At 40.4% G+C, this 12,705-nt stretch overlaps 1 protein-coding gene across 1 annotated transcript; it reads right to left on the reverse strand.

Moving 5' to 3' along the window:
• Positions 1-4,648: 4,648 nt before the first annotated feature.
• On the reverse strand, positions 4,649-10,199 carry C6H9orf40 (chromosome 6 C9orf40 homolog). The gene is made up of 2 exons (XM_004276381.3): positions 9,503-10,199; positions 4,649-5,224 (listed from the first exon to the last, which is right to left on the reverse strand). The coding sequence occupies exons 1-2, from the start codon at positions 9,929-9,931 to the stop codon at positions 5,066-5,068; spliced, it is 588 nt and encodes a 195-aa protein (XP_004276429.1). The 5' UTR covers positions 9,932-10,199; the 3' UTR covers positions 4,649-5,065.
• Between the last annotated feature and the right edge of the window lie 2,506 nt (positions 10,200-12,705).

The following is a 12,705-nucleotide window of genomic DNA, read 5'->3' on the forward strand; positions in this document are numbered from 1 at the left end:
CCACAAACTAAGCAGCCTAGAAAAACAGAATAAAATTTATCAATTTATTAACTCATTTCTAAATGTCAGAAGTCCAGCTTGACATGTAACATTCTCTGTTGAGAGTATCATTAAGCTGAAATCAAGGTGTCAGCCAGGCTATGTTCCTTCTGAAGGTTCTGGGGAAGAATCCACTTCCAAGTTCATTCAGGATGTTGGCTGAGTTGATCCTTGAGGTTGTAGGACTGGGGTCCCATTTTCTTTCTGGGTTGCACCAGGACTTAGGCCTTCAGTCTCTGGTGGTTGCTCTCAGGTTCTTGTCACATGGGCTCCCTACATCTTCAAAGCCAGAGGAAAATTACTCTCATATTGAATCCCTCCTACACTTTGTATCTCTCTGACCTCCTCTCTCTCTAGCCTCTCCACCCATATTTAAAGGGCCTGTATGATTAGATCAGGCCCACCAACTCATCTCTCTATCTTAAGGTCAACTGGTTTGAGACCTTAATTATATTTGCAAAGGTATTCAAGTAGTACCTAAATTAGTGTTTGATCAAATAACTGGATGTTAACAACAGGGTCTGGGAATCTTGGGGCCCATCTCTGCCTATCACAGGGTCATATCATTAGAATACAAGATACAGCAATCAACAAATATAAGGTGTTATGGTATTACTATTTAGGTCTGTGGACTCCAGATAATTCAACAGCTGAAATTCTTGAAAACTGATCTTCCTAGAGTGTTTTCCTCAATCAACTTCAGGTATTGAGAGATCACTAATAGTTATCTATCTATCCATCTACCTATCTGAAAGATAGTGAATACATGCATTTCAAGTGCTGTAAAAGAAGAGAGATATGTATTTAGTGCCCACTATGGTTTCCCCACAGCCACCATATCATTTCACCCCAACTCTGCTCCTCTGAGGGAAGTATTAGTGTCCCCATTTTCTGAGGAGGATACCAAGGCTCAAACTGTTTACTGAGTAACAGAGTTGCCACAGCTGGCACTGATTTCCATCCAGAGACCTTGTAAATGCGAAAGTGCACTGCCAATATTAACCAGTATTCACACAATAATAAAATACATTTAAAAAGGGGAAGGCACAAGAGCCAACTTGAAGGGACTCCTAATGGCTAAACCTAGGATTTGTGCAACAAAATAATGATAGTAACAGATTATAACTCATAGAATAAAATATATACTCATTAGTCTATACTGATATAAACAATTGAATATAGAAATGAGGATGAAAGGAAAGCTCTTCCCTTACAGTAGAATTCCAATAAATAAATATACTAGGGATGATGGAAATAGAAAATTACCATTTGACAGATACCAGAGAAATAAGTATTTCAGGCAAGAATCATCAAGATTGTAAAATTTGTGGGCAGAATGAGAAATTTATATAGTTTCGAAGTATCTTTCCAAAAGATAATTATTAATTACAAAGGAGAAAATTGTAAATTTACAAGAGACAAACCTGGCAGATACCCCCTTGACCAAGTAATCAGTTACAATCACCAATAAAGAGACAAACTGACATTCCATGCCTCCTGGTATGATGCACTGAGGTTACATCACTTCTATGGAGTTCTTATTAAAAATGCATAATTATGGGAAGTAACAGACAAACAGAAATTGAGTGCCATCTGATAAAGTAACTAACCAGAATACTCGTCAAAAAGTATCAAGATCATGCAAGGCAAAGAAATTCTGAGGAATTGTTTAAAGAGGACTAAAGAGGTACAACTAAATATATGACATGGATTGAATCTTGAGGCAGAAAAGGGATGTTAGTAAGACAGAAAAGGGATGTTAATAAGACAGAAAAGGGATGTTAATAAGACAATGGTGAAATCTGAACCTTCCTTTTTTTTAGGTTTTTGACATATATTCTTTAGAGTTGTCTGAAGTCACTCTTTCCATATCCTCATCAAAGTATAACAGAATTATATTGATGCTAATTTCCTCATGTTCATAATCATACTGTGATAATGTAAGATATTACAATAGGGAATCTGGGTGAAGGGCATACAAGTTAAAAAAAAAGAAAAAGAAAAACCTACTTTTTAATTTCCATCTCAATTTATCCACAATGCAATTTTGCCAAGTTACCTGAGGCTTACTAAATTAACAACATTTTTTTAAAGGACAAAATTATTTCAACTCTCTCTCTGTATATATACGTATACATACACACACACACACACCCTGCGTGTGTATATTATACATATTTAACATATATGTGTAAATGTTTACATTGTACTTATATATACACCTACATAAAAATATTAAATCTTTTAACATATTAACAGCAAGTGTTTTCCCTGAATCTTTATTTTTTTTGTTTTTGTTTTATTTATTTAATATATTTTTGGCTGCGTTGGGTCTTCGTTGCTGTGCGCGTGGGCTTTTTCTAGTTGCGGCAAGCAGGGGCTACTCTTCATTGCAGTGTGCAGGCTTCTCATTGCAGTGGCTTCTCTTGTTGCAGAGCTCAGGCTCTAGGCCGTGGGCTTCAGTAGTTGCGGCACACGGGCTCAGTAGTTATGACTCGCAGGCTCTAGAGTGCAGGCTTAGTAGTTATGGCACACAGGCTTAGTTGCTCCATGGCATGTGGGATCTTCCTGGACCAGGAATCAAACCCGTGTCCCCTGCACTGGCAGGCAGATTCTTAACCACTGTGCCACCAGGGAAGTCCTACCTTATGGTTTTGATGTTTTTTGACACACGCTTGAAAAAGTCATCCAAGCTACTCTTTGGATCTCCTTCACTCAGACACTGCAATGTGGTGTCCGATGAAACTTGTCAAAGTAACCACCTCCTATTGTTCATTTGGGGGACATGTCTTAGTCCTTACGTTACTATACAATAAATATAATAAAGTTAGCACATTTCCAATGTTTTACTACTGGATCTCTGTAACAAACCTTTTCTATATTCATCTTCAGGAAATGGTCTAAAATTGCTGGCATGACCCTCCCATCAACAAATAGGAAAACCCATTCATTTGTTCATGCAATATTTATTGACTGACTACTATGTGGCAGGCACTGTTCAGGCCACTAGGAAGAGCAGTGCACAAAAATAGACATCTTCCAAAAATAAAAAATGGACACCTTCCTACCCTCAGGTCAAAGAAAAAGGAGGAAGAAAGTTTATCCTTTCCACAGTACTTTAACTGCTTCTTCCCCCCGCCTGCCTGCTTTCTTTGCTATTTCTTCAATCCCAACTCTTAAACTTCTAGTAGCAATTTAAAGTGGAATGAAGTGCAACTATAGGAAGCACATTTATTCCAATTATGTTTTTTGTACCCATAAGATCATTATGAGAATTAAACAAGATGATGCAGGTACTTAGTATACTGCTTGACAATAAACATAGTCTGAGGTAGATACTATTTATTGTTTCTCATTTTACCAGTGAGGCATCTGGAGCTTAGAGATGAAAAATAACTTGCTTAATGTTACACAGGTAGAAGTGGCAGGCCAAGACTTTGAACTGTCTGACTTCAAACCCTTAATTATACAGTTTGTCTTCTGTTCTAGAATATTCTTATTAATGTCAACCCATACTTAAATCCTACAGTACACACAAAACATTGGTGGTTCTCTCTCTCTCATTGGCATTTATCATCTTTCCTAAATTTTGGATCTAATGTCATTAACAACAACAAAAAATATACAAGCAGGATGAGTTAGTCAATTACAAAACCAACATTCTGAATGCAATACAAAAGTTAACTTAATTACTAAGTTATTAGTAACTTAGTTACTAACTTAAACACAAATTGCTTACTTTAACAATGAAACTATCATAATGACACAATAATTCAGTTGTAACAAAGCCATCAACAGAGCAAAATAACAAAGCTAACGAAGGAGGCAGTGCTTCAGCTCAAGTTAGTTATCTCCTTTAAACAGGAAAAACAATCACTAGTCTAGTGGTTCTTGAACTGGCCTGCTCATTTGAGGAATGGGTGGAAGGAAGATTGGTGCTTAAAAAAATAGCTACACCACGGGCTTCCCTGGTGGCACAGTGGTTGAGAGTCCGCCTGCCGATGCAGGGGACACGGGTTTGTGCCTGGGTCCGGGAAGATCCCACATGCCGCGGAGCGGCTGGGCCTGTGAGCCGTGGCCGCTAAGCCTGCACTTCCAGAGCCTGTGCTCCGCAACGGGAGAGGCCACAGCAGTGAGAGGCCCGCGTACCGCAAAAAAAAAAAAAAAAAAGCTACACCCAAAGCCCACCTCAGAACAATTATATGAGAATCTCTCAAGAGTGGGGCTCATTTGAAGTGTTGTCAGTGTTGACAAGTACAAGTCTAAAATAATAAGCAATAAAGAGCATGCCCTCAAAGCAATTCAAAACCAAGAAATTAAAAAAATAAAATAAATATGATAAATTTCTTGCCTCTTATCCTGGGAAAAGGGGGAAGCACCTACTCATTTCTCTTTGTTCTTTATCCATCTTTGATTGCCCAAAGTCAAGTTTAACAAACGTTAAATATTGGAAGTTATGCAAACATCCTACCCAAATTAAAATTTTCACTACTGTACATTTAGTAAGCTCTTTTAAAACAATACCAGGTTTCAGAAAGAATCCCCCACATTTTAAGTTTGCACAGATGTTTAAGTCAGCTATTTGTTCAACGAAGAAGAGTCAATGAAATGTATTAGAAAGCATTTTATTAATAAGTTATTATAAAACAATATTTATTTCATGTACCACAAATTAACTTTTTGGTGCAACAAGAGGAATACCTGAATGTTTCCCATCTATTTCTAAAACTGTCACAATTCCTTTTTATAAGATATCTTCAAATTTAGAACCTAAACATAAATTTTTCTTAAGAATGCATACATAAAATACTTCTCCTATAACTGCACTATATCCTTGACAAATCCCTATTGGGAGGTATAGTAGTGACTGCAGGCATTTATCTTTAAAACAACTTTTCCTCATTTTTCAGGTTTGGGAATGATATCACATCAAGTACGGAAAATAACTCTTTTCCTTAAGAATACATAAATTCACTTAGAGATGTCTCCTCAAATTCAGAAAAACCCACTTCTTCAGCTCCTTCTGTCAGGACTCCATATCGATCTCAACAACTTCATTCTTGTCCTGAAGTGTTGTTTCTGTCAGGTTGTCTTCACTTACATCTTCAATGTCTGCCAGATCAATAGGTGGTAAAGGATTCCTCCAGTACTGGAAGGTGTTATACTGCCAAAATTCTTCATTGAGCTTTAGTGAAAAGAAGAGAGAGGTGAAAGTACATCAATGGTCTAGAAAAAATTAAGTTGTTTCACGAAACAATTTTTTTTCTGTTTTAAAAGCAAACTCATGTTAAGATTTTGCAGTCTTTAACTTTGCATCTTCAACAAATATATATTTTTAATTCTGCCTAATCAAAGTACTTCATGGACTCAGTCAACTCTGCATTTTCATATTCATGAATTGGTGAAAGTATTTCCTGTGAGCAGTTTAAATTTAAAAGAATTTCCTCCAAGAGCTTCTCTTCCCAGAATTTTCTTCCATTTTTCAACCAAAAAAATAATGCCTGAAGATAGTCTTAAAGTTTTTTACCTTTCAGTGAGGAAAACAATTTATTTAAAAAACACATGCACACATCTTAAAATTTACTTTTGGTCTTTTTCCTGATGTTTGGTATTTTAAGGGATTGACTTGATGTAGGCTAAAATATTTTGACAACCTTCTAAAAAGCATTAGAATAAAAACATGGTAAATAACAAGAAAATCTTAAACTGATCATTTTATTAAAGATACCATTTTGTACAAGACATGACTCAAGATACCAAAACTGATAAATCCAAGTGAATGCTGGCCCCTTCAAAATTCAACAGCTTACTGTAAAAGGCTATAAAATTGTTTCAAGTAACTATGAAGTGAAGTTGATATTCCAATGAAGTTCAAAACTGGCACAAAATTAAAATACTTTGTGCAAAGGAAGTGGCATTGCAATTACATATAGGCTTCCAAAGTGACCATTTTGAAGGTTAACACCTTTCCCAGATGGATATCTATATATCTATATTTAGTCTACTAAATTGTCTTTGTACTTTAGGTTCATACTTGCTATAGCAGCACTAACCAACAGAAATATAATGAAAGCCACATATATAATTTAAAATTTTCTAGTAACTTCAGCTAAAAAAAAAGTAAAAAAAAACAGGCGAAATTAATCTTAAAATTTTACTTGACCTAATAAAGCCAAAATACTATCATTTCAACATGCAGTCAATATTTTTAAAAACTGAGATATTTTACATTCTTTTTGTCTAACTAAAAGTTTTCAAAATCTGCCAGGTATTTTACACTTCCAGCACTATTCAGACTAGGCCCATTTCAATGCTCAATAGCCACATGTGGCTAGTTAATTAAATGGGGAGCACAGGTCTTCTCAATAATAAGTTTATTCACTGCCTTAGACACTAAGGCTTAGAGAATTAAGAGTCTCTTTGGAATTCCTTAACACTGGGATAAAAATGTAATAACTCAAAGGATGCCAAGAAAAACTTCATTTTAATAAGTAATAGGGTTAAAAACAAGGACCTATTTCTCTGCCTTTTGGGAAAATAAAAACTATTGTTCAAATGATCTACTTATAAGAACAAACCAGAAAAGATCCTTAATGAGGTCAGTATAACCTAGTAGCTAAGAGCACAGACTTTGCCACCAGACAGACCTGTGCTTGCATGATAACTCCTCCACCCATTAACTCTGATCTTGACCTAGGTCTCTTTCATCATTGGTAAAAAGCAGAAAGGCTCTTGTGCAAATTACAGTTTAGCACTATAAATGCCCAATATAGCTAGTTATTATATCCCAAGAAGCCTACGAACCAATATCACTATGAATCAAAATCACAACATTTCTGCTTCCTTTCTATTTAAAGTATTTAACAGCAAGGGTCAGCACTGACAGATTACTCAATCTGCATAAAGTGACACTAAAGTGACACTAACATGAGAAAATACATGAATATTTATTGAAGTAATACCTGGTTTTATTTTAGTTCTCCGGTTAAAAAAAACACCTGACGGGCTTCCCTGGTGGCACAGTGGTTGAGTCCGCCTGCCGATGCAGGGGACACGGGTTCATGCCCCGGTCTGGGAAGATCCCACATGCCACGGAGCGGCTGGGCCCATGAGCTACGGCCGCTGAGCCTATGCATCCGGAGCCTGTGCTCCACAACGAGGGAGGCCACAACAGTAAGAGGCCCGTGTACCGCAAAAAAAACAAACAAACACCTGAAACAGCTCAAATATTCTGAGGTTCTAGGACAGAAAAATAGGTATCACGATTCTGCCTAGATTGCATCTTCAATATAGAAAGGACATATTTGAGGAAATTCTTCCCAAATGAGATCCCAAGGGTACGGGTAGGGACTTAAGCTCTATTCTGAGCAAAACAGGAACCAGGAAGACATTTGCTTCATGAAGTGAAAAAGCTTTTTAACTTCTACATGTTTTTGCTATATCCTATTTTCCCTTGGCTGTAAGACCCTTAAAACAAAAACCATGCATCTTTGGTGGCAGGAAAGAAAGAGGAAAGCTGGAGAAAATTAAGTTTGCACAAAGCAGCAGCTCAAGGAACAGAACAAAAGAAAGGAACATGAGGGTTCCTGCGCTTTTGCCAAAAGAGAACAGGGGACTAGTCTTGACGAAGAAGGAACCCCTAGAGCCAAGCTTGTTCCCTGTCACAGGCTTGTAGTGACTACAAGAAGCAGAGAGCTGTCAGATGTGGTCACTGCTGTGGAAGAAGACACAGGTGTGTCTAGGAGATTCTAAGCAAATGTCTGTGTCAGTTTACTAAAAAATTCCTTTGCTTACCTACCATTTCCATGTCCCTCTTATCAATTTGTGGCATACTGCAGTCAGTATATTCTGGTAGCAAAGACAAGCCTAAGTATGGGTCCGGTACCAAAAATGGCCAAGTTTTCAAACTACACAGTACTTATCTCCATACCAAATAGGTCTGGATGGCTGTCACTCTGGATTTTTGTTTTTTCAGGTTTTGCACACTGGTGTGACATGATTTAATTGGAAATTCTAATTCTTTATTCTACTTTCAAAACATAAGTGCTATCTAAAAGCAGTCTGAAGAAAAAAAAATCTAAATAAGGATCATGTTTTCTAAATTCCAAGAAAACTGGGGGTAGAAACATTTACAATTTATAGTTTCATCCAGAAATGCTCATCATAATGATTATATCTAAAGGATAATTTTTCATGACCACAGAAAAAGATCTTTCCCAACTACTGTATTTTATTGGCACGGTGTCTGATAAATTCTGCATAAGATACTTGAGACAATGAAAAATGTGGGGTGGATGCTATGATGGAGTAATTGAAGAGAATTTGGTGAAGTCTGGGCTCTACATTTGGCTCTTCCACCCCCAAAGCTCCTGGTTCAACCCAGAACTGCCAAATCGCAGCTTGAATTCCAAAGATTAGACCAACGCTGCCCAATAAATACAAAATGCCAGCCACAAACGTAATTCGAAATTTTCTGATGGCCATATTAAAAAAGTAAAAGAAATAACTGAAATGAATTTTAATATAATTTATTCAATCTAATATCTCCAGATTATTTCAACGTGTATTCAATATACAATTTTTTGAGATCTTCGAAATCTAGTGTGTATTTTACTTTGAGCGCATCTCAATTTGAACTAGTCCCATTTTAGGTGTTGTGTCACATAGCTAGTGGCTGCCACACTGAATAGCACAGATCTAGACAGATCTTATGTGCAGAGATAGGGCAGGCTCATTTCCCAAGGAAGAGGAACTCTCCAAAGATCCTCATACAGACGGCTGATCTTAAGAACCAAATTAATTCTCAACAACGATCCTTTTTCATAGGATCCGATTTAAGACTGCCTTTTCCCAATATACGGAGGCCCTTCCTCTCAACCAAAAGAGCTGTAACATGCCTAAAGGATGTCCAACTGGTGGCTACCACATTCGTCACCCTCTTTAGAAAGAAATCGATCACGAATTCCAGAAAAAAAATCATCGTTAAACCAAGGAAGACGCAATACATCTTTCTCTGACGTTTGTCGTTGAGCTTAACTTATTGCGGTTCACGGTCAACATCTTCCCAAAGTTCTACAGTCTGTCATGACCCACGCCCCTGCTTCCCTCTTGGACAGCACAGATGCTGAAGGTGCAAGGCCACGCCTACTACCTCACCCAATGGTCTGTCTCCCCAGACTTCAGCTTAGTGCTCTCAGCTCGTCGGACTCTCCCAAAACGCTGCCAAAGGTGGGCTCTGGGGCCCCTGGTGTGCTGCCTGGGGTGGGGGGTCGGTGTTCATTCTTGCGGCGAGGATCCCGGCTTTTCATCTTTTGGGGCGTCGTGACGAACATGAGTCTAGAGGGGAACGATCGGTTCCTTCCCGGGACGCGCAGTGCCCGGGAAAGTATGACCCTTTTTCTCCTCACCCCGGGCCCCGCCCCCCGTCCCCCGCCGGAGCGCCCAGCCCACCGCCAACCCCTACCTGGTGCGGTGCGGCCCCCCAGTCTCCCCGCAGGGACTCTGCGCGCTCCGCCCCGTCGTCGCCACCGCCTCTTGGGGGCCGAACGCCCCGGGGCTCCTCCCCCGGCCCGCGGGGCTGCACGGGCGGCTGCAGCAGCGGCGGCTCGCCAGTCTCCAGGCCGCGGCCCTCACGCTCCGCGCCGTCCGGAGCGCCAGTGTCCCCGCCGTCGCGGCGCTTGCTGGGCGAAACCAAAGGCTCAGTCATACCCCCTGCGTCGATTTTACGCTTTCGGGGCAGCTCCGGGACGCCGAGGGGCTGCTCGGGATGCGAGGCCCCCGGCGGCGGGATCCAGAGCGGTGGCCGCGGCGGCTCCTCAGGAAAGTCGCAGAGCAGGAGCCGCTTCCAAGGCACGTGGAACGTCAGGGGCTCGGCCGCACGCCGCTTGGCCATGGGCCCCGAAGGCTCGGGCGGAGCCCGCCAGGCGCGGGAGGCCGAGCGCCGATAGCTGTGGGGGCGGAGGGCGAGGGCGGAGCGCGCAGCGCGCTAGGAAGGGCGAGGACCGAGTCCGGGCGAGGCTGCGGCTGGAAGGTGCAGAGGGCGGAGGGGGCGGGGCGGCCGGTGTGGCCCAGCCCGCGCACGCTGCCCTCGCGACCGCCGAGGTGCGGCCGGACGCTGAGGAGCAACCACGAAGCGGCTGAGATTCGAACCTGCGCACAAATGTGCGCGCGCGCACTCGCACCGGCGAGGCGGAGTCTTTGGTTGGTGGAGGCTCGCGGGGCGAACTCCCGAGCGCCCCTGCGGCCGGAAGTGCGCGCCCCGGGGCGAGGCGGGAAGGCCGCGGCGGGTTGGTTAAAGGCAGAGTGGCGGTGTCCTCGGAGGGCGTGATTTTTCCTCAGGGGCGGGGATAGGGGTGTGCAAATCCCGAGCTTAAAGTGTATATGTTAATATTCCCTTCCTTGAGTCAGTGGCCGTCGGGGCGTCCCCAGGAGTTTAAAACAGAGAATTATACAAATTTAATAAATTAGTGTTAACAGGCTTTAGCGCTACGTTAAATGATTACGCAAGACACTGCTGAACGGGGGTTGGGGCTGAGGGAAATAGATAAAGCCAACATGCAAAAACAAAACAAGAGAAAACAAACCAACGAGCGTGTTTTGCAGTGGCTGTTGTGGAAGGTGAAGTAGGCACCACATTCCTTGATCTTTTGAATAAAAATTCACTGATGAAGTTGCAGAGAAGATGCGTCGCTCATCTAAGGGCTAATCCTGGAGCACAGACCTCTTCCGACTGAAACCTAAAATTGTTTGGCTCTTAAATTACGTGTGAAGTGCACAGAATTCCCTGCTTGCTCTGCGCGGTGATCAAAAGTGAGATTCCAAGACCTTTGTTATTTCAAACTTGTGTGTGTTGTCAAAGAAAATGAGGAGACGATAACAACATATAAGGTATTTACCTTATATTTTAATAGTTAATAAAGACAGTAACCAAGTAAAGAAGAAAGTAAGGAAGAAAATTATATATAAGTGCTTTGAAGGGAGAAACTACTATGATCTTCTAGAGGAAAATAGTGCAAGGAAGATAATTGTCCTCTAAATGGTTGGTACTACCTATATATTAATTACCCCATGCCCCTATACCTCAAGGCTGTTGTGAGAAGATAGGGCAACCAGTTGTTTATTAATAAGCACAAATATAATAAGTAGGGTAATAAATAGTAGCTTTTCTGTCTGATCTTTCCATTTCCTCTTGTTTTCCTCTCATCCCCGCGTCCCCCTCCCCTCTGGCAACCACCCGTTTGTTCTGTGTATCTATGACTACTTAAGTTTGCTCACTTGTTTTTTAGATTCCACATATAAGTAAAATGATACAATATTTGTCTTTCTCTGACTTACTTCACTTTGCATAATATCCTCTAGGTCCATCCATATTGTTGCAGATGGCAAGATTTCATTCTTTTTCATAGCTGAGTAATTTTCCATTTATTTTATTGATATTTATATTATATATATATATGTATGGATATATCACAATTTGTTTATCCATTCACTGATGATGGACATGTAGGTTGCTTTCAGTTTGGGGCTATTACAGATAAAGCTGCTGAGAACATTTGTATGGACATAGGCTTTTTTTCTCTTGGGTGAATAAATACCTAGGAGTGGAAAGGCTGGATCACATAGTAAATGTGTATTTAACTTATTGGCAAACTGCCAAACTGGTTTCCAAAGTGGTTATACCATTCTACATTGCCACGAGCAGTGTATGAGAGTTCTAGCTCCTACACATTCTCTCCAACAGTTGGTTTAGTCAGACTTTAATGTTAGTCTTTCTAAATAAGTATCTCATGTATCCCATTGTAGTTTATCCCTTTGCATTCCCCTAATGACTAATGATGTTGAGCATCTTCTAAGTGCTTACTTGCTATCTGTATATCGTCTTCACATTTTGACCAATTTTATTTTTGCCCTATTTTATTTTATTTTTGCCCAATTTTAAAATTGGGTCATTTGCTTTCTTATTTTTCTTATTTCATATTTTTATGCATGTAATCATATTTCATTCATTTGTATTAAGTATAGCATTCCATCATATGAATCCACTTCATTGTTGATAAACGTTTCAGTTTTTTCAGATTTTTGCAGTTACAAATAGTGTGCTATGAGCATGCTTGTTCATAATTTATAAGGCACATGTGCAAGAATGTCTCTACGGAGTGGAATTACTGAGTTGTAGAATATGTTTAACTTCACCTGGACTAGGTAGTGCCAAAGCTTCCCAAAGTGCTTTTTACCAGTTTATCATTCTAGTAGAGGACAAGAGATGCCTTTTTGTCACATCCTCACCAGTAAACTGAGTATGGTCTTACCGGAGCAGTGTGATATGGTATCTCATTGTGGCCTCAGTTTGTATTTCCCCAGTGAAATTGGACATCTTTTTATATCGTTTATGGACCATTCCTGGAGCAATAATCCTGGCTCTTTACTCTGCATGGTGTCTTGTTGAACAAGTTCTAAACTTAAATGTGGTTTAAATTATGTCTTTTCTTTGTCTAGTTTTTGCTTTTTTGTCTTGTTTAAGGCATTGGCCCTTTCACCACCACCTCTGCCTCAAGACCACCCTGCCTAATCCCAGTCTCTGCTTGGCCCAACTTGGATCTCTAGCTTTTTGTAAAAGGATTGTTAAATTCTTTGCCCTTTAAAAAAATTGGTTTGTTTTTTTTTCTG

Source organism: Orcinus orca, chromosome 6 (genome assembly GCF_937001465.1).
Source record: "Orcinus orca chromosome 6, mOrcOrc1.1, whole genome shotgun sequence".
Classification (NCBI taxonomy): domain Eukaryota; kingdom Metazoa; phylum Chordata; class Mammalia; order Artiodactyla; family Delphinidae; genus Orcinus; species Orcinus orca.